We start from the raw sequence: 26,993 nt of genomic DNA on the forward strand, positions 1-26,993 counted from the left end.
TCACTCCAAAGAGCACAGATAAATGAGGACAAGCAAAAGACAAGCAAAATAACAGTGCAGACTTCTATGGAAAGAAAGAATTGTCCTCTTCCTAGATGGTAAGAAGTTGTTGGTAAGTACAGAAAGGCATCAGATCTGATAGCATGTTGGATAGTCCACTGTCATGAGAAGTGTGATGCTATATATAACAACAGTACTAAGAACTTGCCAGCTTGCATTCTGCTGCATTTGGTTCACTTGCACAATGCTAGTGTCTTCGCTATTTTGCAAAATTAAACAACAAAACAACAAAAACAACCAAAAATACGCTAAGAGATAAGAAAGGAGACAAGTGACACCCAGATCACCATTCAAATCTCAAACAGGAAGCTCTCCATCAAGAGAACTTGAAGGAGAACTTAAACTTCACCTGAAGTTTAAGGAAGTTATTTGTTGTTTGAACTACACACTGATTTGACTGAGGAGACAGAGTGCAGGAAACAAGGTTAAAAATCACTATGAACTGATAGAAAACTAAAGAAAAAATTGCTGCTTATTGAGTGTTGCATCCTGTACCAGCCACCCACAGAAGCCATCAGCAATATAACAAAATGCCCTTGGGGCAGCCTCGTTAGCAAAAGCTCTTGGAGCTTGTTAGCCCAAGCGTAGACAATTTGAAAGTGTAGGTGGACATTAAATCTAACCCAAAATAAGCAAGCAGCTCTGAGAGTCAGCAGATCTATAATTAAGGTAGTATTTCAGTTCAATCTCTTCTAAGGTCTCTATTATTATACTATTCTGTACCTAGAAGACAGAAGGCTTTAATATAGAAAGGCATCAGGTCCTGAAATACCATTTTCCCTCCCTTTTGGCAATGGCACTGCTGTAGTAATGCAAACTTCTGATTTTTGTGGAAGAAGTCAGCAGTTTCACACTCTAGCACCACTGTCTTTAATTTTCTTTCCCAATTAGCAGATAAAATGGTGCACTAAGCTCAGCCCCCGTAAAAGGCATGGCATTGCTGCTAAATGAAAGGGGGTTCTGGATTCAGTGGGTCCCAGGAGACGCTGGCTGTCACCAGGGCCTCTCTCAAGATGCCCGAGGTCCCAGCTCACGGCCTCGTGCTGGCCCCCCTGCCAGCACACTTCTGCAAAGGACCACACATCACCTTCAGCAGCACCCACATCACAGGTCATCTCCACACATCCAGGCTGTCAGACATCTACACACAACAGGCTAAGAGAAGGCACAACCAAGTGCTATAACCAATTGTTTAAGACCAGCTATTTAGATTTGATTTACACAAGCTTGTCAAAAACAGTGCACTTAAGGCCACTTCATATTTCAGATTTTGTAAAGAAGTCAGCAATTTAAGAAAATAATAACAGGAGACCTCTGTTTCTACTGATGTCTGTATTTTAAAACTTTGAGTAAGATTTACTCAGGCTTCAGAATATAAAATGTCTTTCAGGATCTTAAGTGAAGCTGCAATAAGTTATGGTTGGTTTTGTTGTTTTTTGGTTTTTTTAAAGAAACTTTTAGTTTCTCAAAGTTTCTAGATAAACAGCTGTCTTGAAATACTACCCTTCTGGGGCTCAGCATGACCTTGATGAGTGTCTCCGGGGCTCTAAGTGGGAACACTGGCTGCAAGCATACTGTGTCAGTCTTGATGCCATCGCAGGAGTTAGTCATCCTCTGAGTCACTCTCCCCCCTGGCTGGGACACTTGCCCTGATTGAGGACATGAGCTGGTCCTGGATCTGCTTCCTGGGGTTCTCCTCCAGGTCTGTCTTGATGGCACCCGACTCTGAAATCTTCCACTCCAATTCTGTGCAGCACAAAACAAGAGAGCCATGAATGCAGGGGAGCAAACTGGAAAAAGCCCACCTTGCTTTCCCAGCCCACTTCTCTTACCACCCTGCCACCACCACCACCACCAGGGCCTTGCTCTATTCCTCCCCCTCCTCTTCCACACCCAGGTCCCAGCTGCTGCCTTGTCTCCCACACCCAGCTCCAGCTGAGCCCTCCCTTCATGGTCACTACTGCCGGCACAGGTTTCAGCGCAGAGCTCAGAGGTTGGGGTACTGCTCTGCAGCCCACCTGTGGCATCCCCAGTGCCCTCCTACTCCCTTTACAACCAATGCCAAAGAGGCAACGGATAGAGAGCAGCACCTTTAGATGCCAACTCTCCTGGTGAAAATGAATTCTACCTCCTTCTAGCCATGTAAGGGCAGAAGACAGGTTTGCACATCTGTTCCCAGTGCAGGAATACTGCTCATGTACTACAGCTGTTTCTGTCATATACAGAGTTCATCACAGCCAGGAAAGGCAGGGATTAGACTTGTTGAGTGGCAAAAAAAAATGCAGCAATTCCATTTACACATCTGAATTATAGGTATTTTTCAGGGATGTACTCTGTAAACACAATTCACCCCTTTTCCACTACACTATTAGTTCCTTAGCAAGACAGTAAGAGAGACTCCACCATCAGCAGTAGGCCTATTGCTATATAAGCCCAAATTGGATTACTTCCCAGAAGTGGAACACATTCAGTTGAAACCTTTCTCCTAGTCCTGCTGGCAACCCTATCATTAAATCTTATTTCCTTCAGACATCACAGAGTAATGAATACAACTTCACGCTTTCTTTAATCTTAGGGAAGAAGGAAGGAAGAAATAAAAGAAAGCGTGGAATTTCAGTGCCCAGCTTTCTGTGATGACTGAATTAAGCTGGCTCAGTCACCTTTGGACCTGCCCAAAAATCAGTTACTTATACAGTAAAAATGGGAGAAAGCTCACTGTGGGTTCTGCTACCACTGCTCACTTCAGTGCATAATTAGGCATCTGCTGTAGTTAGCTGTTCTCAAATCAGCAGTCTCATTGGTGAGCTTTTCCCCTTCTGACAGTTCAAGGCAGGGGAGTTTTCAACAGCACATGCTCAAGATATCCTATAAACTTCAGGGTTTTAGTAAAAAAAAAAAACCAACAAAACCACAAAAAAATTCTTTGCAGCCTATCCCAGTGTAGGCAGTGACATCATTCAGTAGGGACCTTGAAATGCTGTTTAAATGTGTTTCAGTTCAGGTAAAGGTGCCCTCCCTTAAATCTTGAAAAAGCTTGAAATGCATCTAGGCCAATATGCCTACTCAGAAACCTGATGGTTATTCTTTTAACCAAAGTAAAATCCACTAGGTTACATCTGAGTTGCATTTGCTTTCCAAGAAGAGCCTTTTCCACTCCTGACCTCTGTCTTCAGGCACTGCTGTAGGATACAGTCCCTGATCAACTATCTCCAAAATGAAGAGCCACAGTGCTCTCCAAGACCTGCATCACCACTCATCTCCTAAAGCATGTCATGCTGACAAGGCTGCCTCCAGGCTGCTGAGATGGGCAAGGAGAAATAGGTCTAGGGAAAACCACAACCTCCAGAAAAGGTAACAGCCTCTCCCCATGGAGCCCTGTGCCCTCTGAACCCCCGAGACAGAAACTTAATGTGCTGGCATCTCCAGGAGATGGCAAGAGGGAAAGGAAGCAGCCCAGTTTGGGGCTAGCAGCTCCATTTGGACAAGTGGACGGGTTCTCTTTAAAGGTTCATGAGGAGCAGAGCCTGTGTGTCAGGAAGGCAAACCAGACAAATACAGGCTATCGGCTTGAAAATGAAACAAGAAGCCCTACAGTGCAACAGGCAAGCACCAGCTATTAAGTAACCGGGGGGAAAGTCAGTCATGCAGGTACAAGAGCCCCAAAGAATGTACATGGGTACTATTTACCCTTTAATACATTCAGGAAAGTTTGTTTCACCTGACACAAGGTGTAAATACTTGCACACACATTAGATAAATCTCTATACGTTGTCCTACTCAGCCACTCGCCACTTTCACACGATAGCCTTAATCACAGGCTGATGAACCATAAGGATAAGAAAAAAAAAAAAAAAAAGAAAAATACAACCAAAAAAACCCAAACCTCAACCCCAATATGATTTTTAGTACCTCCCTTCTCCTAAGCCTCACTTCTCTCATTCCCAGCAAAGCAGTTTTGCTTTTCCTTTGGAAAACTGGAGACGCAGACACTAACCATCCCTTGTCAGGTTCATGCCACCAAACACCAGAGGCCCAATGAACTGAGCTTTGATGTCTCCCTCCAGGTAGATGAATATCGTAGGCAGGTTCTTATCAGGATAGTTGGCAATGCAGGTGGTAGAGATAGCTTTGATGAATTTCACATCTCTGAACTTTCTTGCAAGCCCACTCATATGTTGATTTATTAAGGCACAGAGTGGAATTCTGTGAAGAACAGGAATACACATAAGGAAAAAAAGACAAATCAGACAGTAATCCGCTCCAGAAGAAAGGTCAGAAATACCAGCTTGACAAGTAGCATTTATGGAAAGACAAATGTACCAGAAGCAACTTCTGAATACTGTTGTTGTCCAGTATTCCAGCATTCAAAGGAAATCAGCATCACTGGAGGTTTTGGTGCATGGTGAGTTTGTTTTAAGATATTAGCAATACAACCTTCCCCTCTATCATGCAGAAAAATTGGTTTACAAAGACATGATATTTAGAAATTGTAGGAGCATGGGCAAAGCAGGAGGAAAAGCAGCTCCTGGAAGAAAGTATGCATGCAAATGATGATGAACACCTGTGAGGCAATTAGAGACAGGGAACAAAAATCAAGTATTTCTAACCCTTTCCAGAGAATTCCAGCAACTTATGAGCAACTGATGTCATCTCTCTGGACTTGTGCAAAGCATTTGACACTGTCCCACATGACATCCTTGTCTCCAAATTGGAGACATGGATTTGACAGATGGACTTCTTGATAGATAAGGAATTGGCTGGATGGTCACACTCAAAGAGTTACAGTCAATAGCTCGACATCCAAGTGGAGACCAGTGACAAGCAGTATTCTTCTGGGATCCACACTGTTCAACATCTTTGTCACTAACATGAACACTGGAACTGAGGGCACCCTCAGCAATTTACCTACAACACCAAGCAGTGTGCTGCAGTTGATACGCTGGAGGAAAGGGATGCCATCCAGAGGGACACTGACAGGCTTGAGAGGTGGGCCCGTGTGAACCTCATGAAGTTCAACGAGGCCAAGCGCAAGGTCCTGCACATGGGTCGGGACAATCCCAAGCAAACACAGCTGGGCAGAGAGTGGATTGAGAGCAGCCATGAGGAAAAAAACTTAGGGGTGTTGGTGGATGAGAAACTCAACATGGCCCAGCAACATGTGCTTGCAGCCCAGAAAGCCAACTGTATTCAGGGTTGCAACAAAAGCTGCTCGGCCAGCAGGCCGGGGGGGGTGATTCTGCCTCTCTGCTCTGATCTGGTGAGACCCCCCTGCAGTGCTGCATCCAGCTCTGGGGCCCCCAATGTAAGAAGGACCAGGACCTGTTGGACAGAGTCCAGAGGAGAGCCATGAAGACAGTTAGAAGGCTGGAGCACCTCCCCTATCAAGACAGGCTGAGAGAGTTGGGGTTGCTCAGCCTGAAGAAGACAAAGCTCCAGGGAGACCTTACAGCAGCCTTCCAGTACCCAGAGGGGGCCTGCAGGAAAGCTGGAGGGGGACATTTTACAAGGGCAGGCAGTGCTAGGGCATTGGGGAATGGCTTTAAGCTGAAAGAGGGTAGATTTAGATGAGCTATAAAGGAAGAAATTCTACACTCTGAGGGTGGTGAGGCACTGGCACAGGTTTCCCAGAGGAGCTGTGATGTCCCATCCCTGGAGGTATCCAAGGCCAGGCTGGATGGGGCTCTGAGCAACCTGGTCTGGTGGAAGGTGCCCCTGTCCATAACCAAGGGCTTTATTATTTTTAAGGTCCCTTCCAACCCAAACTGTTCTGTGATTATCTGACCTTTCTGACACATTTTTCCATCACACTGACAAGACTGGAAACCTTGTTCACTCCATTTTTATGCCTTTAGGAACCAGGCTAAAGACACACAGTGATCCTTAAAATGCACAATAGCGCACACTTTAACCAGAATAATTTCCAAAGCTTCGATATTCCAGTGGCAGCAGCTACCTCTGTGGCAGCTGTACGGTACCAGTCACACCGTGCTGTATAGATTTATAAGAAAGCCACTTCATGGTAACATGATTTTAGAGCTAAGTTCAGCAGTCTGGAGTCAACAGTGATGAAATTACTAATTTAAGTTTTTGTTTCTTAGAAGTCCAGAATCAGTTCCTTAGTTTCCACAATAACTACACATTTGTCTAGAGTATTTTCAGCTATTGACAGCGCAAGGTTTAAAGGTTAAAAACAAATTCTTACCCTTGTTTGTAGAGGTGCAGGACTACCCATATTCCTTTTCCAGCTTTTGTAACCTCTTGAACATAATCTTTTCCTGAAATCTCCAAAACTTCCCCAAATTTATTCTTCATTTGAGCTGCTTTCATTTCTGCTAATCTTTGTTGCCTGAACAGCAAGGAAGAAGAAAAAGACCTTGTGAATAGATGCATTTTTGACAGAACAACAGTTAAAGGACCTGGCTGAAACCCAGAATTCAGAGGCACATTATAAACTTCTTCAAACCCCAGAGCAACAAAAGCACCCTGACGTAGTCAAGAGATGCTTATTACAAGTTAAAACTGCCAACATGCAAGCAGTACAGCTACGTTTCATGACGACTTCTTTTTCCTCATTTCTAGCCTCAGCAGCCATTTCTTCTTCAGATACCACACTACAAAACTAAATGGCAAAAAAACACGAGAGATGGTTAAGGGACTAGAAAACCAACACTGTAATGATGTAAATCTGCAGCACCTTAATCTCATTCATGCAAAAACTGAGAAATCTCGGAGGCAATTTTCAAAGCGCTCAGAATCCCCAGCCATGCACTCAGCAGGTGCACATTACCTCTGCAAAACTAGGTTGTTGATAAAGGACACTGAATTTAAATGCAGTTATCCTACTGAAGACACTTAGAAGCTCTACAAGAGACTAGAAACACAACCCACTTTTTCTATTAGGCCTAACAACATCCTCCCTCTCTTCAACAATATCTAACAGTATCTAAGAAGAAAACTCCAGTTTTCATTAAAGCAGAATTCTTCATGCTGCTCTGACCTGTACATTTCAATAGCTTTCTCATCCTCCTCATTAAATTCATCTTCATTCTCTTCCAGCTCTTCCAGAGTCATGTCCTCGTAAGTTTTCACTGGAATAGAAGAAACACCAAATCAGCAAAAACCTTACTCCAGGATTAAAACTCATCGGCTTTTATCAGTCCAATAATTGATTGATTTTAAGGACAGATTAACTGTGGGAAATAAGGTGCTTTCTTTAAGGTATTATTGCTACTGGATTTTTAGAAAATTTTAGAAAATATTATGCACTTAGACATAGATGGAAAGACAATCCCTGAGCCAAAGGCTGTCTAGACTAGCACATGAGTACCTGCACTAGCTTTCAAGTTTGGTAGTTGCAGCAAAGACATACTTAACACACACGCAACACAGCAAGGATGCCTGAAGAACGGAGGAAGCATACAACAGGTAATGAATGTCATGGGATACTTTTACTTGCACATACACGCAGCAAACTCCCGTCGTACTGTTCTTTCTTCAGTTTTCAAACATTTCCTTCTATAAAAATTCAGAGCTGACATCAAGAGCAAAGCTCTTCTTGTGCTGGAAGAATCCATGTGTCCAGGAGCACATTTTGTTGATATTGTTAACAGATGACCACCCTATATGAGAAGCAGCTTTGGTATCCCTTACAAACTTGGAAAAGGACACATTGCCTTGCAGGCCTATAAATGTTACTGCTTGCCATTTCTTTGGACAAGCATCCCCAGGAGCCACTCCAAGACTTCTCCTGCCTGCTGCTGTCCAAGTTGGCTGGTCACTCACCAAGAGACTTCTGGAGGATGGCAAGTTGTTCCTCTTCCTTTGCACGCTCCTGTTCCTCCAGGTTTTCCTTTGGAGGAAGGATACCTTTCTTGCGCAGGATGTCATTCCACTCCGTGTCTTTATTCGGGTCCTAGAACAGAAGAAATGGATGATGCATTCAAGGTGAACACTGCCACTTCCAGAATTTAACGCAGGCAAGTTTTTCCAGACACACTTGCTAGACTCCTAACTGTCCAGATGGCAGCAGAAAGTCACAGCGTGCATTCTCCTGATGCTTCTTTGCAGCTCAACCAGAACCCTGAAGAGTGACTTTATTTTACCCACTCACCACACATACAGGAAGGAGGTCTTGGTAGTGTACAGAAGTCTGAAGCATTGTAACCATCATTGCAGCTCTCACAAGGTGAGATGGAAGGGGAGGAAATCAGCTGGGTGACAGGGAAGCACGCTGGCCACAGCGCTCACACTCACGTACAGAGCCTCAGCAGAACAACAGGCCACCAGACCAGCAATCAGCGCATCGGGAAGTGCCGGTGAGAGGACACACTGGCAGCCTTGCAGACCTGACTCTGGATATATGGGAAGTCTGCTCGGTAGATTAAAATCAGCGTAGCTGTGTAAGTGCTTAGAGAGAAGCAGGCACCGTCCCTGCCTGACAAGCCCACTGCTAGGGAATCAAACCCAAACCTGTGCCTAGGCACTTCCTGAAAGTTTAAGAGACTTTACCATGAAATAGTCGCAATATTCCTGTGAAACAAGGCCAGCAGGCGCCCAGGTATTGTTGAGAAGCTCTAACTTTTGCCAAGTTAGACAGTAATTCTATTTTTATTTAATTGCATGAAATAGATGAAAGCTCAGCAGTAAGCACTCACGGGCCGATTTTGGTTCCTTGCTGTCTTGGCCTACGTTAACTTTGAAAACTGGACACACCACCTACTGTTCTGCTATAGTTTATATATAGCTTACACTAGGGTCCGTGCAAGACCGTATCTCCTCTAGACCAAATCGCTGTGCTTCTGCACTACCGGGTGGGGGGTGGTGTGGTGTGGTGTAGTAAGGACGAGAAAAAAGTAGTGCTATCAATTGCACACCAGGTTGGTTGTTTGTTTGTTTTTTAATCGTCTTTGTGGTCGTTTTTCCCTCAACACAGCACTTCACAGCACCTGCTGTTACTTATCAACACACTGACGAAGTGCCCGTAACACCCACCCGCCCATGTGCTTCCTACAGTAGTGAAATCAACACCGTATTTGAAAACATAAGCAACAAAGCGCCACAAAGCCAAGCCGCGGAGCTCCTCGGCAGGACCGCCACACGGCGGGCACCCCGCCCCAGGCAGGGGGCTGCCACCGGGCTCCCCCGCCCCGGCCCCGCCGGTGAGCGCGGCCCACGGCTGCGGCGGGGCCCGCCCGGCCCCAGCTCTCCCCGCCGGCGGCCCCGGCGCCGTGCCCGGCCCCAGCTCTCCCCCGGGCGGGCTCGCCCTGCCGCACCGCCGCACACGGACCGGGGGCGCTGGGCCCCGCCGCTCACCTGCATCCTGCCGGCGGGGCCGGGGCCCGATCGGCGGCGGCGCTGGGCAGGGCAGGGCCGGTCCCGGCGTGCGCGGCGCGGCCGGAGGAGGCGGTGCTCCCCGGCGGGGCGGGGCAGCGCCGCTGCCGCTCCTTCCCGTACGGCCTAATAAGGCCGGTCCCGGCAGCGTGGCCCCGGGGGGAGGTGTCGCGCTTGGGGACAGTGCAGCCGGGGCCATCCGGGTACGTGAGCTCACAGGTTTCAGCTCTTGCTGGGGGGTTCGTCTCTTTTCTTCACCGTTCTCCGTAGCTGCCGCTGCATCTGCACGGGTCTGGCCCCTGCCCCTGTGGTTTCCCGGACAGGGAGCCCTGGCAGGCGCACCGGCGTGGTCCGGGAGCTCTCCTTCCTCGCCCGCCCGGCCTCCCCTGCCCCGCTGCCCTCGGAAGGGTGCGGGTCTCTCACGCAGCAGCGCGGCGCTGCCGGGCACCGCCAGTGCCCCAGCAGCCGCGGTGACACCCGCCCCCCCGGGGCTGCAGGCGGCCGCCCCTGCCCGGGGCTCCGCGCGCCCTGAGCCCGCCCCAGCGAGGCGCTGCGCCGCCGCCCGCAGCCCACCGCAGCCGAGCTGTGGCCCCCGTGCCGGTTCATCTGGAGAGGTGCACCTACCCTCTCCGCATACCTCCCCCCCCCCCCCCCCCCCCCAAATCCACGGCAGCTCGGAAGCGACGCGGGATGGGAGTCGTGGAGGGCAGAGGAATTCCTGCCCGGCTTCCAGGTGGCACAGCCCCGCAGCCGGCACTACGTTGTAAGAGACTTTTCCACATCCCAGGCTGTGCCCCGGCTGCCCGAGCCCCGCCGGGTTTGCCGTGCGGCTCTGCTCTTGCCTCGCCCTCTGCTTGTGTCGTTGTTTTAGCAGCACGGCCAGGGACAGTGTCCTCTAAAAGCAGCCTGCTAAACATACCCTGGGAAACGAGCTACACCAGCGGGGAGCAACACCAGGAATTTGCTGTCGGCTTGGAAAACGTGTAACAGACTCTGAAACTCTTGTTTCTGAAGTTAAACAGAAAGTCCTCAGCACCTTCCAGCACCCCTTTCCTAAGTGCGTGTTCGTGGGTCAGCCCTGCTGGAGGGGGTCCATAGCGCAGCAGCAGAGCTGTGTCCCTCTGCCCCCCGGCCTTGCCGGACCCTGGGCCACTGCAGGGTGCCCAGGGGAAGCAGCATGGCCATGGGGTGGTGGGATCCCGACCAGGCAGCATGCTGAGCTGGGCATGGCTCAGCTCCTCACACTCGCCCACCAGCCAGCGTGCTGGAGCTGCCGTAAACCACAGAAACACCCCAAATAAATTGTCAGCCATAGGGGAAACTTCCCTAGGTGCATCCAAATACTGATGGTGAGTTTTGAGGCTCTCCTCTGCCTTAGTTGTGGGGTTTTTATGTAACTCTTCCCTTTCCACTTCACTGAACCTCATCTGTCTGCATTTCATACCCTGCTTTGTTTCTCCACTGGCTTCTCTCCTCATTTTTCTTTCCCTGTTCTGTTAAAAAATAAAATAAAAAACAGTGAAGCCTATATTATCTATTCTTGTCAGACATAATTATCAGTACTTCAGATTCAGTTAGGATTAGGTCATAGCCACTTAGCATTACAAGAAATTTGTGTTAGATAGTTATTTTTATTTTGTTTTGGGGTCTCTATTAAAGCATCACTCAGCAAACACTGAGGAGTGGGTCAAGTGTGGTGACCCCAGTCCATTTGGGATCAACACCCCATTCCCTAAAAACGGACACCTCTGCCCTTTCAAAGAACTGAGCAGACCTTGCACTTTCTCCTCAAAGACACACAGCAGAGAGGAAGGGAGAAGAGGCTCACTCCCACCTCCCCCTCTTTTTATGCTCCAGCCTGACGGACAGCACGCTCACCCGGAAAGGGGGAGTCCTTTTCCAAATCCCCAGAAAAACACCCCCACGCAACCTGCCAGCAGGCCTTAAGAGTCTGTTCTGGGCATGTGGAGAAACAACTGTGCCTCTGCTCCATCAAGGGCCTGGAATGGAAATTGGGAAGCCCCGTTATAACATGTTCAAACATCACAGACATCCCATTGACACCCATGTATCCTGAAGTGTCTGTGGCACTTACCCCGTCCTAAGTTTAATTTAGTGAAGAGAAGGCACAGCCACCTTTTCTGCCTCTGAATTAAACCAAATTAATTTAATTAATTAATTTAAAAAGAGCTGCATTTTGAGAGGGTCTCATCCTTACGGTGAGTATTTGGATGTGCAGAGGGTGCCCCATACCTGCCTTTCAGAACCCTGAGGCTGAGGAAGACTCAGCTTCACCCAGTTTGGACTAGATGCTCATCCTTGTGGGGAAAGTGACTGAGTGATAGATGGAGCCACAAATGCAGGCAATGTGAGAACTTTAAATCAGAAAGTAAAGGGTTATGAAGCCTTCTGGCAGCGCAGCATGTGAGCTACAGTTTTCAGGATGACAATTTTGCGGTCCTCTGCAGGTGCTCCAAAGTCCTTTGGCTCTGACCTGCAGTTAGTCCTCAGCATGCAGAACCAAAGTTCTAGCTATCAGTGCCAGTTTTGCTGTACAAATGTTTTGTCAGAGCCTGGGCTTTCAGTAGGACCTGCTGGTTTAATAGTCGTCTTTTGTGGCTGAAATACCATTCACACACATGGCTTTTGTGTGTTGCTGGTTGGAATCTCCTTTGAACACCAGAAAATAAACACAGAAGAAGCATGAGCAGAGACTGTGCACTCGTTTTCTAATAGGTGCTCAAAAATACTCATTTGCATTAGGTGAGATTTTTGCTCAGGTGGACTGAGAAAAACCAGCCAAGGACCCTTGGCACCAGAACCTCTCTGTTCCTATAGTAAACCCTGAGCCCCATCCAGGGCAGAGAGTTACCAGAAGAGGGGGCAGAAGCCCAGATCTTAGGAGCAGCCCCATCACATCACTTGGTGGGGCTCAGACACAGTGTGAATGAAGCATAACTCTGCCCAGCACACACATAAAGCAACACACAGCTTCCCTCCTCCCACCCAACTATAAATACATCAGCTTTATAAAACACATTTCCCCTATGTACCTTTTTTAAAATCAAGCTTCAGCAGGAAAGAGGGGACTGGTTTTGCGCATGCTGCACAGACAGAAATACTCCAGCCAGAGGGGCTAAGAGCTCTCCGTGTCACAGCGAGACTGAAATACAGCTGTGGCTCAGCCCTTGGAGACAGCCTGGCTTCTCCCCCCACCCTGAAGAATTTGCTTCTGGGCATCTATAATATATTTCTTCCTTTTCCCTCAACTCAGGGGTTAGAAGAAAGATGAACCACATGTGATAATGACTCATTAATTGTTTAGGTGACCCACTGAGGAGGAGAAAAAGATGTTAAGAAAAAGGTGCTGCCCCAGGGGTAGGGAGAATGACGTTATGAAGCTTGCTTGCCTCTGCAAGCAGGCTATAGCAAAGCACAGGCTAGGCCAAGATAAGAAATTTTGAAGGTAATGGGATATATTTTTCATTTATAAGACATAATGAAAGATTTAGGTTATTATGGACTTTGTATTACTTTGTAAGGTAGCTGCATTTGTAGCACAGTATGTCTGTGGGTAATCAGAATTTGAAAATCATTGATAATAAGAATAAGGAGTTATGGCTTGGTTTGCTTGGATTATATTATGGGGTGGGATCTTTTTGTTCCTCCCTCCCAAATCTTATTCTGATTTTTCTTAATTATTTAAGCCTCTCTATAGAAATTACACAACCCCCTTACATCCAGTGATGGATTTTCTTGTATATTGCAAACAACTGTGCTGGAAGCTAACTCTTCTGTTTATCCATAGATTAGAAATATTATTTAAATAAGTACTTTTGCCACTCCTAATTGTAAGAGTATAGTAACTGGACTGAATTTCCTTAGTCTTAAGTAAATAGTTGGTAATTTCTGTTCTTCAGTCTGCATTGAGGCATCCAAGTCAATTCTTCCTTTTCCTGGTGCAGAAGACCTCCAGTACTCTCACAGCAGCCAGGGAATATCCCTTGGGGAATTAGCTTAGAACTTTGTATGAAAACCTCTTGGAGTATTCTAGGTATAAGATGCTGTGGGATGCAGGAATTTTTCAATTGTTAGATTTAAAATGAAAGAAAGATCTAACCTGATAATGGATGAAGTTAAAATACAGATTCCTCTTGGAAAAAGAGGCAGGCTTGACCTCAAGTTAGCTTTGAAGTTAACAGTTGTGGTGATTAAGAAAATGTTATTGAAGAAGAGCCACTGTGCGTCAATCCCAAATACATGCCAAGCAGCACAAAAAAGTGTCTTTTCTTTTGAGTTCTTCATACCTACTTCAGTAAGCCTTTCTGGACAAGTTGTCGAAGTACTCTGGCTTTAAAACAAGGCCTCTCTCCTAAAAAGTAGCCAGTAAAACGGTCGTGGCAGTTAAAATCTTAGCTCTGCTATTAATGAAATGTGGTGTGTGGTGCTTTTTCCTCAAGAAAAGAGCAAGCTTTCTCCTTGATGTGGAAGAGCAGGAAGTGTAACTTGCCTCACTGTAGTCTCCTCTTGCTACCAGTTAGCTGTAGCCCAAGCACCCAGGTAATCTAAAGATCTCCAACCCTTTGTATCTCCTCACAGCCACAATGTCTGAACATGGGGAGAAACACGCAGAGGCTAGCAAACCTGGAGCTGCAGCAAAGAAAACCAGATCACACAAGGCTGGTCTGCAGTTCCCTGTGGGTTGTGTCTCCAGGCTCCTTAAAAGAGGGAGCTACTCTGACAGGATCAGCCCTGGTGCTGCCACCTACCTGGCTGCGGTGCTGGCATACCTGAGCGTGGAGATCCTGGAGCTGGCAGGGCGCGCTGCACAGGCAAGCAAGAAAGCCAGGATCCTGCCCAGGCACACCCAGCTGGCCGTGAGAAATGATGATGAGCTGAACAAGCTTTTCTCCCGTGTGACCATTGCTCAAGGGGGGTTATGTCCAATATCCTTTCCCAGCTCCTTCCCAAGAAAACTGTTAGAGATGCTGCTCCTTCTCAGGAACAAGGTGGTAACCAGTGAAACGTGCTTTCCCTGGTGTGTGCACTTAAGGATGATGGGACTCAGTAGCACTAACCTGTATGTGTTTGCTTCTTTGTCAAATATTTTTTCTGCTAGTTGTAATACATTTTTAAAGATTGTAACAAAGTTCTTAGAGTGCCAGACTGTCCTCCTCCTTTTGTTCTTTTCATCCCTTTCAGGGATGCAGGAACACAGAAAATGTCAAAAGTCTACCATACCACCCAAATAACTTTTTTTTAGAAGTCAAGTACATGTTTACTTTCGAAAACACGTTGCAGGTAACTGTTGTGGAGAAGGCAGAGCCAGGACACACACTGCTGTTCACATGAACTCCATCACAGAGTGCAATCAGTTCAGTGCCTCAGAGGTTGTTTAACTCTGCTTTAGAAGCTAGTAACCCTGTATTTCAAAGTCTTACTGCTTGTAAAGCCATAGTGAACAACTACCTCTCTTTAGACTGCTCCACCACGACACTAAACGTCTATACTCTCCATCTTGTCATAGCAACTGTAGGTAGTGTATTTAAAATCTGGTGCAATGTTTGTGCTGTTGGTAGATGTGACTGTCTTTCTTCTGTCTATCAGTGCAGAAAAACAAAAGTCTCCATATCCAAACAGTCCCCAGGCCTTTGCTGACCAAGTCACTGAAAGTCTCCCCCCCCAGGGAAAGTACCCAGGGTTTTTCTGTTTGTAGTGGGTGCTTAGGCTTGCTGTTGAACTGGAAATCAGTGATTTGCTGCAGCTGCATTAGCATCAGTCCACCCCTGCAGCAGTATCTCACAGATTTCATAGCATCTCAGACAGAGAAGTGCTGGTTAGGCCAGCTTCCTGAACCGTAGCTGGAGGATAAAATTTTTATTTTAAAAAGATTGCCCTGTCCTGTTGAGTTTCAGCTAGCTCGTCTGCCCCTGCAAAGCACGAGGGTGTCAGAGCCTCCTGGCCAGGTTTTACAGTGCTGACAGATGTCAGAGCTGTATGCAGCTGAGTTAATGTCTCACTCCAAGCTGTGTTTACACAGAAATGGGGAGACAGGATACCTGACTGAGCAGAAACCACGATTTTGGGGTGGTGGGCAGCTGGAACAGACTTTTTATGCTGCCTGGAGCAATTTGATGAGATCTTGACTCTTCTGCAATTTACCCAGTAAAGTGAGAAAAAGTAGAGGATGCTGTAGCAATGAGAAGTAAAAATGTCTGAGAGTAGATCTTAAGCTTTGTGCATATAGTGAAGGTGCTATATGTAACTAGCCTGGTGCCAAGTATTTACACCTGTAAATGGAAAAAAAAAAAAAGCTTTAAAGGAAGTACATGAGACATGAACACATGAAACTCAAATTATTTCCTCCATTTGACCACAGCAAGGGAATGATTAGTTCTTTGGACCAAGCAAAAATATAAAGGTTTGCACTAATGGTAGACTCAAGCAAGGTACTAATTTTGTGCAGTTTTAAGCATGGTGCTTATAGCACTCTTGGCTAATCTGGAGAGCTTTGTGTCAGTCATCACACCACTCCTGGATGCAAGATGCTCTTGTGAGTCTTCTCTGCACCACACCAAACAGACCCTGAAAGGCATTGCCAGTGCTTAAGTAGCTTCTAGAAATGCCTCCACCTGCCATTTGCTGTATGCTAAAAGGCACAGAATGACCTGTGTGGCCCTACCTCTACTTACACCTAAAGACAGAGTTTGTGTCAAAGTAACGGTCCATATCAAAAGTCAATTTTTCAAGTACTTCTCTGATCAAGAACAATCTTACTCTTTCTTCTAGCCAACAGTTCAACCCATTTGTAAATTAACCAGATAGCATAGTGATCTGAAGACTCACCCCTCTGCTTCACAGCAACAGAGGGGACATATCTCCTAACCCAACTGCTCAGCAAAAGTTCCTGTTGGGCCAGACCTCAACTTTTCAGCACTCGTATATTGAAGAAAAAAATTATTCAGCTGTCACCACACCCTTGAAGCTGGAAAAGACGTATTATAGCTTGCAACACAGCTATGCACGACTTCAGAAAAAAACTGCACCATGTGACAGATGAGAACAAGTCCTAGAAGAGAGAGAACCCAATGTCAGAGGTCCTGAGCTTTCCCAGGCTCTGCAGCATGGTCACAAAACAGCTTGGCCACTGCTAGCAGCACAAAGACCAGCAGTATGGGTCGGTGGGTTTAATTCTTGATGACTACAGGAAGGTGAAGTGTGCCCCCTTTGCAGCTGTAATAAATTAATTGCCAGCCAGCAATACTGCAGTTCTCTGAGACAGTAAATATTAGGCTTGTTACCAGAGGAGATCAGCTAACCAGGTGCTAAGTGGCTCCACAAGGAGTAGTGACAAATTCTCATGCTCTCAGGGGGTGTACTGAGTTGCTCTTGTGTTAGGGCCTTGATGGTTTTTTATTGTGGCGGCATTAAATGATGCAAGAGCTAGTAATTATATGGCTACCGCTGTGGAGTTTAAAAGGGGAAAGCTCTTGCCAGGAACTGTGGTTTGGGAGGTTGGGTAGTGGTGGTGTTAGAAAAAGAGGTGAAGTCAATAATTTCTTCAGGTGAGAGTTTGTTGTTAAGAAATGACAGCGTGCTTTGTTAGATAAACTCCTGAGGGAAATAAGGGGGTTGTAAAGTTCTGTGTTTGGTATAAGGCTGCTGAAGGGGGCTTTTAATTATTTTTAGTGCATACTGTATTTATTCTTTTATAATTTTAAATTTTATGATTTTATAAATTTAAATTATAAATATTTAATTATTTACTTATAAATTTACTTGTGTAGTGTATTTTTAAAAGCTTATCTTTCTAAGGCCCAAAAAATCTCCTGAAAGAGCTCTTCATTGTATTTTTAAGCACTTCAGCTTGGTATCTGATTTAGTTCCTCCCCACATCTTGGTAGAGCTTCTCATTACTTAAAAACAACTAATGATTAAAACTTAAGAACAACTCTATATACAAGAGCAGCATTTTCCTATGTTTGTTTTCCAGTTGCTTAGTGTTATGCATTGAAGTGTCATTGGTACTACTCAGTACCAGAGACTTTATGCCAGCAGTAAGTGAAAGGGCTTGCTAGAATGGATGCAATACTGTACAAGAAGATGGTGCTTGTGCACTTGTAGTAGCCTGGTGCACAGCGTGCTAAGCAGAGCAATTTTGGTGTCTGATGTAAAACAAAGCTTCTCCCCGTAAGTTTTGTTCCTGTTTGTGGCCCGTTCCCTGCAGCAATAGGTCCCCTTACCTCTGGAAGATAAGACCTATTTGAAGTGGTTTCCAGTGGGTGAATTTCTCTTCTGTTGTTATTACTTCAGACAGATACAAACTTCTAGCTCTGGTGCTCTCAAGCTCATCACTGTAGAAACTGCGTAGGTTCCTACCGGGGTAAGTTCAAAGAAGCTTTCCTGTAGGGTTTCTGAGCCCTTGTAAGTATCTAGAAGCCTAGTTTGCTCAATGTTTCTCCTTAATAGCAGCTCTCCTTTGATACTGGGTCAGAAGATTTTGCTCCTAAGTTCTACCTGACTCTCCTGAAAAATTTTGGAAATCTAGCAGATGGCTGACCTGCTGCTCTGACTGAGCTTGTAGATGCTTCTTGGCTGGAAACTTGTCAGACACTCCTGGAGTGGCAGCCTGACCCATCTGCTCCTTCAGACAAAAGTATGAACAGCTAGCAAGCTTTCAGAGATGTGAAAACTGATTTGTAAGAGAATTAGAAAGGCAGTGAAATGAGGAGGAAGAAAGGACTTAAATGCTCGGTTTCTGTGTTTTGGGTTTTTTTAATTCTTTCTCATTTTATACTAGACTTGATGTTAAAATATCTGAATGTGCGATGAAAACCACAAAGCTCTTCCTCGTGCCAAAGAAAACCAGATCACACAAGGCTGGTCTGCAGTTCCCTGTGGGTTGTGTCTCCAGGCTCCTTAAAAGAGGGAGCTACTCTGACAGGATCAGCCCTGGTGCTGCCACCTACCTGGCTGCGGTGCTGGCATACCTGAGCGTGGAGATCCTGGAGCTGGCAGGGCGCGCTGCACAGGCAAGCAAGAAAGCCAGGATCCTGCCCAGGCACACCCAGCTGGCCGTGAGAAATGATGATGAGCTGAACAAGCTTTTCTCCCGTGTGACCATTGCTCAAGGCTGGGTATTATCTAATGTTCTTCCCAAGCTTCTTCCTAAGAAGACCATCTCACTTAAACTGCCCAGCAAATATGTCCAGTCACAGGAGTTCTAGCTGCCACCAGGCTCCTGACCTTGTGGTGGTGTTGATTCTGGCTTTCTCAACAGCTTAGAGTTTTTCATGCCAGTTAGCATTTTTTGGTCTCAATTCACGTGTGTCTACCTGTGTGCATGTCTGGAAAGCTGCTAAAGGCAGGGAAATATAACTAGCAACTCTGTCTATGTCCCCCTAGCTGTACTTCAAAAGAAAAAAAAATCAACAGACTACTTCTATGGATAAACAAATGTGCAAAGGACTCATGTCCATCTTATTCCCTTCTATAAAATAATTTGTTGCACCAAGCAGAAGATTTTCGTTGGCAGCACACTTACCTAAGGAAACCTGCTTTATGGTTTTTAAAGCTTGTGTCTCCATGTGCGTGGCTGGAATCTCCTTATTCAGTATGTGTAAAAGCCTGCTTCATCTGACTGCTTTAGACCTCGTCATGGGCACAGTTAACTGTTCAGGGTAAGTAGATGCACCTGAGAAACTTAAACTGGACTGCCTTATGGTGGCAAAGCTGATGGATGGATCATCTCTAACATTTGGATATGGAGGTAGAGCTGTGTTGTAACTTCAGCATCACTGCACACACCTTGGTCCAAAGGTTGTGTTGGAATCATCCTCTGAGTTTCTGCATTGATTATGCGATCCAAGCAGTCTTCTGCAGACAGTATATAAACCTTGTCAGTGCTTGAGCATGAAGGGTCTTCTAGAAGTTCTTCTTAAGAATGAATCCAAATATAATTTTTACCTCTCTGGTACTGAGAGTCTCCTTAGCTGCTTTGAGGCTTGTTCCATTAAGAACCAGATCAAGGAAACCTGTGTGTTACAAGGCAATCCAGGAAATGGCCTTTTCCAGGACCTTCCAAAATTCTTGTCATCCACCTACGTGGCTTGAAAGCCTACCTAAGCACTACTAAATTTGCACTCTGGATTGCTATGTTGTGGTGGACATGTGCTAGTAATTGATGTCTGCTGTGCTGCAGACTTTTTTTGTTGGACAGCTGCACCAGCAGGATGCCTCTCAAATTTAAGAGTCTTATAACTTCATTACCAGGTGTTTGAATCATTCTATTCATAAGATGGAATGGGAAGGCCCTAGTGTCCGCCAGCTTCAGATTTATTAATTCATCCAGGTGGAAAGGTTATTTAGAGAAATGCTTCAAAACTGACCTATTTCAAGGTCTTGGGAGCCTCTGTCTCCCGTCTCTGCCTTATAATAATCCATATTTTCTGCTGCTTTCTCTAGCGTAATTCAGATCTCTCCCTGGTTTTCTGGTCTTGTAAGAATTGAGACCTATTGAAGAACGAGCTGCAGAGACCTCATCTCTTCATATAGGCAGGCTAGGGAATTTAAATGAAAGGCAAGAAGCCAGGAATGAGGTCTGGTGGGACTGCAGCCAGACCTTTCTGCGTGTGAAACCTCTGGCATGTGTGTAAGCTGCAAACGCCTACTATGTAGTCTGTGAGGAGAGAAAGGGAGGAGAGTCTGTTGGTATTGGGCCAGTCCCTGTCTGACTGGCTGCTATGAGCACAGGAGGTAGGTGGTTTGTAGTGTGGGTAGTAGACAATTGGGTTTAGGGCAGTCATAGGATCGGCCATTGCTATCTGCGTGAACGTTGCAACCTTTGGCTAGAGATCTGGTGGGTGAAACGCTGCTGAGCTGCACCACAAACCCAAGTGCCTGTCTCGGAAAGCAGCAGTGGCTCCTTAGGGGGCTGTTGGATGTTTTTCTACAGCAGTTTCAATCAACATTGACCGTATGAGCTGTGCTTGAAGAAAAACAGTCCTCTGTTCCCCTGTCAGGCTGACAGTTATGTTTCATGTCTGTGTGGGCTCAGAGGCTTGCTCCTGGCCTGTCCAAGCCAGCTGCCCACAGCATGGGTGCCCCTGCAGCAGCGTGGGCTTGTGCGGCTCCTGCCACGCCACACCGCTCTTGTCGCTGTGCCAACACAGCTGCTCATGGCCTCTACTGCAAACCAGGCTGCCGGGCTCATGTGCTAACAGTTTTCTTGTTCTTATTTTCCTTTGTTTCTTAAAGCAAACCCCCACCCTTCATAGTGGCGTTGGCACAACCTGAAAGTTTCCATGGGGGTAGGAAGAAGAGACCAAGGGTGGGATGATGGCTGGAGCTGCGGAGGGAGAGTCTGTTTTCAACGCCTCCATGATGTGGGCTGTGACTGTGAAGCCTAATGGGAATTTCAAAGGTGTCTGTCTGGAGTGAAGTTGTATCACACCAGGTTCATGAGTTGAGACATGACCCATGGAACAGGACGTTTCAGCAACCCTCTGTGCCTATAGAAATCCTACCAAAAAGAAAAGGGGGTGGGGTGGGCGGGAATTAATGGAGACCTCTTTCCAAGTCTCAGCTCTTCTGCAGAAGAAGCAAAGCTTGACACTGGCTTGTGTAAAGGAATGCCCCCATCTCAAGAAGCTGTATGGCCTTGCTGGGTCAAGTTAGCCAAGAGGTGCTGCTGCTGCCCAGGGCACAGGACTCAGTCTGAGACCTGGTCAGAGAGAAATCAACCATCAGGGATGGTGCTGGTACATGTCTCTGTCTTTGTAGCCAAATAACCAATTCAATACATCTTGTATTAAACCCAGCTAGCTTTACCAGAAATTTATGTAGGCTTAAGTGTGACTGTAGGGTGGCTGGCAAGCTCAAGGCATCCCATTGCTCTAGAAGCAGCAAGCTTGGGAAGATGTGCCCTGTCACAGCTGAGTGCCAAATAGGTGCTCTGAGGTCTGCAGCCCATGTCTGCTAAACTGCAAGGTGGGGAGAGGCATCACCTTCAGCAGTGGCTCACCCTCACTTTCTTAGCAAAACTCAACAGATGAGAACAAACCGGAGGAATACTGCAACAAGGAGAGGACATTGATAGGTCCAAGGAGAGCCACAGGGAAAGAGCATCCCTGGAGCATGCAGCAGTCCTAGCTCCTGTCATGCAGCTCTGCTCAGTCTTTAGGGATTAGAGCTGACCTACAGACATTCTGGTTCCTGATATATGCCTGGCTGTGGCTATCTAGTTCTCTGTGCTCGTGACTACTGACTACAGCTTTTCTGTTGTGTTTCTAAATGCAAAACAATCAGTGCATTCCTTCTTGGGTTTGTGTAGTCTCAAGACAATTGAAAAGATAATGCCCAACGTTAAGACATCAATTTTGGGGAACTCATTAATTCTCCCAGTTCTGTTTCTCTGCTGCAGCTGTGAAGCCTGATTTGTCTTTCTTTTGAAGGTACATTATGCAGGCTTCAATGGGGCACTTCTAATCTTTGATTAAACAAATCCAGTCTCAGTTTAAATACACAATAAAACATACGTCCAGTCTTCTAGTGTATCCTCACCCCTGTTCATTATCAGGTTGTGCATTACTCTGTCCCAAATAAATACCTTGATAATACATGAAGCAGGTGGTTTGTGAAGGCTGTCCTAGCAGCTGGGTCACACTGCTCCTGTTTCCACCACTATTACCAGCTTCGCTTCTTTCTGGGTCTCTCTTCCTCAGCTCTCCTTTGTGTCACAACTTACATACTTCAGGGAGCAAATTGCTTATTAACTAGCTAATGTTCACTGACTATTTTGAGGCTGTTGAGCATTAGAACTACTGGAAATTATTGTTTTGTTTATACAAGCGGCTCATTAGACTCCCAAACAAGGGGTTATATGAAAAGAGTGTGTGGGAGAGAACAGCACAACCATTTCCAGCATTGCAATGAAAAGCATATTCTTTCCAGCTTGCTCCAGCTATCTGTGTGCCTTTCTTTGCAGTGCTGTACACAGCATCTGTGAGAATACTTTCGCCAGCAGTGCCATGGTGGGGTTTCTTAATCATTCTACCCCCAAAAAAGACAAGTTCATTTAAACTCGGCTAGCAACCATTTTAACACTATGCCTGCAACAACGTGGCAGCTGGGGAGAGGAGCCAGTCATACTCTTAGAAACGTGTAACCAATGAACCAGCAAAATGCCCAAGCTGACCCTATGTTAACTCTGTGCTCTGATCTCTCTTGAAAGCAGGGAATGGGGATGTGGTCACTAGGCTGAGTTAGATTTTGAATGCGTTGCTCACAGCGGCAGACTCAGAAAAAAACACTCACTGCATCAACTTGCTAGCTGCATCCTTTGGCGGAGTGCAAGCTTTTGATCTGCCAAGCCAAGGAATGCGCACACATGTTCTCAGGCGTTGCCAGGTCAAGCTGTACCTCTCTTCTTCCTAAGCACCAGAATTCAGGTGTCTTTCTGCACATGCCCCCGGTCCAGGAGGGTTTTCATGAAGCTGCCTAAGGCTTGATTTGGCAGTGGTACTTTCTTTTGGACTTGCTGCTGTCAGCCTAAGGCATTAGCCAGCTCTGTTGCTAACAGCTTGCCCTGGAGCTGCATTATCCCAGCACCTTGCTTTGCACTGCGTGTTGAACCTAAGGCTCTCGACTCCACCAAGGACTCGTGGTAAGTGAAGGTACCATGCAGAGTCAGCACAGCAACAGAAAGAGGGAGCGTGACTCTGTTACTCAGTGGTTAGGTAACTCAGCAGGGGTACGGACATATCTTTTTCCCTTGTATTTCAATGGCTAGTCCAGATGTGATCTCAGCCCGTGAGTATGCTTCTAGGTATCATACCACACAGTGATAAAAGGGAGAGCCAAGAGGCTTACTTTATGTAATGCAGAATACAAGAGAAGTGCAAGTTAGTAACCTGAAAATAGCTGTCTTTCATCTAGGTCAGAGGAGAAAATTGGCTCTTTTTCCTTGCAGCATGCACTGAATCCAGGGCACTGGTTAAGCTGGAATTAATGGCAAAACAGTGAGGGGCTGTGTCAAGCTGTCACAGCACTTGGACGACTTTCTCTTTTGAAACTCAGATAGTGCTGAGTCTCAAACATGCCCAGAAAACAGTGAAGATTGCTGCTTGAAATAGGAAACAGATATATTTTTAATGAGCTTCTCTATTCATTCAAACATCATGCCGTTTCTTGATGAGGCTTAAATCATACTTCGCCAGCTGAATTCACCAAGGAAGGTGCTCGCTGCTTTAAGGGAACTCAAACACAGCCCATACATCTGTCAAGGAAACATTAAGCATCTGCCACATATCCTGGTCCCTCTCCCTTCCCAAGTTTCAGGTTTTCAGATTTACTTTTCCATTATTGATACCTCCTATCAGGGTCATTGTAACAGATCAGATAACATACCTGGGACCCAGCTTGTCCAGGGTACCCTATACATGTACCCTGCTCACTGGGACACCGTCCAGCAGAAGACCTGGGAAGCTTGCCTCAGTGTGCTTCCTATTTACCAGTCTGGGGTCTTCTTTCTACATGTTATTACACAGGCCCGATTCTCACTCTGACTTTAGTTTAAATCTGTTTGAATTGGTGGAGGTACACTGGTGTGAAACTGTTTGGAGATTTGGATCATGGCCTGCTTCTGGCTGAGCACGTCCCTTGTACCCTCCTGATGGGCATAACGGGCTGTCTTCCGTGACAAGACAATGGCAGCAACACTAAATCCTGGTAAAATAATATCCTTGCAAAATCTGAGTGCTTCATCATCACTTAGTACTGTCAATTGAAGCATTCTTCTGAGAAATTAAAAGATGTGTGCGTTGGGACTCCTCATGTCTTTAAGCTGTTTCTTTTTGAAATTCACTCTCTCTTTAAATAGAACTAGTCTTCCTTCCTCTGAAATCGTTGCAAAATATCCAGAAACCGATGAAGCCATTTGTTCCCTTTTAACACAGATTACAAATTCAGTACTGGTCTGTGGTACAAGTGAGTATGCAGGTTATTAAGAACTTAAGAAGGGGTCTACTCCTCCTTCTGTGCCCTGTAATCCATCGCTTTTCCTCCATGGATCCGTACTTCTTTTTTATTAGTAATTTTTGTAATTTTTAAAGAAGTAAAGTGACTCTTCCACATCCAGGGGGTTTTAACTTACTTTCACTACATTAACAATCTACAGTTTCTCTCAAAGGAAATTTGCTTTGGTTCCTGCCTTGAAGCATGTTCCTACTCTGAGCACATCCATTGCCTCCTTCATCTGTACCAGGACACTTGGCACCAGGGCAACCAGAGGAGGAAGGGCTGAAGTAGAAGTTGTTGGGAGAAATGGTGCTGAAGTGTCAAGAAACTATGAAATGGGAGAATGAAGATGAAAATGCTGTAAAAATAGACACAGTGAAGGAAAGAGCAGCATAAATATCAGCAGAAAGTGAACATAAAATTTATTGTGTGAAGTAGCATTTCATGATAGAACAAAGCAAAAAAAAAGAATAATTCCCTTTGTAGCAGGAATTACTGGGTGATGTTCTTTCATTTATGCTATAGAGGTTGTCAAGCAAGATGAATGTCAGGGTACTTTCCAGCCGTTCTAGCTGTGCGTTTATACCTGCAGTCCCATTACCTACTCAACAGGACTACTGATATTTTCCAGACATATTCTTCCTTCCACAGCATTTGTTAAAAGTGAATGCAGCTCATTAAGCTTTGTAGCAGCCCTGGCAGGGGCCACCAATACATCAAACGTCTGCTGCTGAAGAGGAAACAAACACCGTCATGACACTTCACTGCTGCCTTAAACATGTCAGCAGAGAAATGATAGATAATCAGAATCCTGGGGATAGAACACTGAGAAAAGTTGGGGTTTTTTTTATTAATGGTGTTACCAGTCTGAACGGGATGAATGCAGAACTGTGTTTTGGCCCCTGGTTTTGCAAAATGTGCACTGAGGAGTACTTAAATGTTTACTGGAGTAGGGCTAATTACACTGATAAATAATGATGCATTAAGGTAATAAGATGATAGCTTTTATTTGAGGATAAATTAAATGTAAGGATAAATTATCTAATTTGATTATAAGTTAAACTCTGTGAAAAAATATTACTAATCTATTACAATAACTGATGTCACTATTTATTCTAGACATAGAGATTTGGAACACATTCAGACAAATACCCAGAACATCAATGTCTGGCTTCCTTGAAAGGCTGGGGTTTTATCCAGGTTGTTTAATAGACATTCTTGAGGATTTTGAGGCTGTTTCTGAACAGAAATGAACTGGGTATCATAGCAAACCTGAGGCAAAGTAACCATACCCTTGTTTCACAAAGAGGGAATCTGAGTCAGGTGGAAAGGTGCCATCTTGGCAGTGTACATGCTTAACCTCATACCACAGGTAAGCCCTTGGGAAGTATGGAAATCATGACCTTAAGTGGTTCCCTGAAATGTAGGGGTACCGTTACACAGCAAGAGAGCCAGAACTAGAGCTCAGACATCCAGTTCCCCATTTCATGCATTCCTTACTCAGCTGCCTTACTCCCTTCAGTTTTTTGGCCTTCCTCCTAAGCAAACATTTATGGCAGTACACCATTGCTTGCTTATCTATCTGTCCTCATCTGTCAACTTCTGAATCTGCCAAGCCGTTCTATGCAAATATGATGGAGAGCTGAAACCATAAGCTGATTCCTACCAGTTACATGGAAATAGGTTGCTCTGTAAAAGAAAGAGCTCTGATGTATGCCAGGACTTAAACAGGGGCCACAGCATGAAGTTGTACTAATGAAATGGTAACAAACTATATTCCATTAAATACGTATATAGGAGAACTTCCTCAAAGTACAAATCTAATAGAAATAACTTTGCTAGTTCTATTGGTCACAGAAATGCTCATTTACTTTGGTAAAATAAGATGTTCATTGCATGGTAGTTTTGCACATGACTAGTTCTTTCATGTCCCATCCTACAGATTTCAGCTTAGGTCTAGCCACCCGTAGCTGAGGCCAGCACGTGACTTAGTTGTAAAACAAAGCAATGAAAAATTTCAAAACACGGCCTCTCTGGCACCTCTCTTGTTACCAAAGCTGCAAAACACATTTATCTCAATGTAGCGTTACTTTCCTAACTCAATTGTGACATGGCGCAATTGTCTGTCAAGGAAAATGGATGTTTTCAATAATACCCATTAGAAAATGTCTGTACATGGTGCTCCACAATTCAATGAAGCTGTGGGCAGATGGAAGCGTGGAGATGAAATGACGCCTGGGAAAGCTCTTCTTCTTTTACCCGTCTAGAGGACCAGTGCTGCTGATGGATGTTTCAGTTGTGCGGAGCGCTTGCAGCTCACTCCGCGCTGAGATTTGTGTGTTTATAAACTTGCCATCTTCTGTCACTTTCGCTTTCTTTGTAAGGAGCGGAAGCATCCCAAGTTATGGGCTCGGAGAGCCGTGTCCAGGCGAGCAAGGGCTGCGAGCTCCGGACTCGCCCCTCAAGGCGGGTGGGGAGCGGACCCCGCGCAGCGCGGGGCTGCGGAGCCGCGGGGCCGGGTCCCCCCCGAGCACCACAGAGCTGGCGGTGGTGGTGCCCTCTGCTGACCGCTCCCAATATTGCAGCGT

The 26,993-nt window shown here is 45.8% G+C and overlaps 1 protein-coding gene across 1 annotated transcript; it reads right to left on the minus strand.

The window, feature by feature from the left end:
* Window positions 1-1,377: 1,377 nt before the first annotated feature.
* PDCL3 (phosducin like 3) lies at window positions 1,378-9,499 on the minus strand. The gene is made up of 6 exons (XM_040584733.1): window positions 9,373-9,499; window positions 7,843-7,972; window positions 7,058-7,148; window positions 6,263-6,406; window positions 4,055-4,263; window positions 1,378-1,806 (listed from the first exon to the last, which is right to left on the minus strand). The coding sequence occupies exons 1-6, from the start codon at window positions 9,376-9,378 to the stop codon at window positions 1,664-1,666; spliced, it is 723 nt and encodes a 240-aa protein (XP_040440667.1). The 5' UTR covers window positions 9,379-9,499; the 3' UTR covers window positions 1,378-1,663.
* Between the last annotated feature and the right edge of the window lie 17,494 nt (window positions 9,500-26,993).

The sequence above is a fragment of the Falco naumanni genome, chromosome 2 (assembly GCF_017639655.2).
Source record: "Falco naumanni isolate bFalNau1 chromosome 2, bFalNau1.pat, whole genome shotgun sequence".
NCBI lineage: Eukaryota > Metazoa > Chordata > Aves > Falconiformes > Falconidae > Falco > Falco naumanni.

What these genes read in the sequence shown, in the direction of transcription:
- PDCL3 (XM_040584733.1), bottom strand. An exon ending in CATCCTCCAGAAGTCTCTTG is followed by an intron (nt 7,149 to 7,842) that starts GTGAGTGACCAG and finishes CTTCTATTCCAG; the next exon opens with TGAAAACTTACGAGGACATG. An exon ending in AAAGCTATTGAAATGTACAG is followed by an intron (nt 6,407 to 7,057) that starts GTCAGAGCAGCA and finishes CTTGCTGTTCAG; the next exon opens with GCAACAAAGATTAGCAGAAA.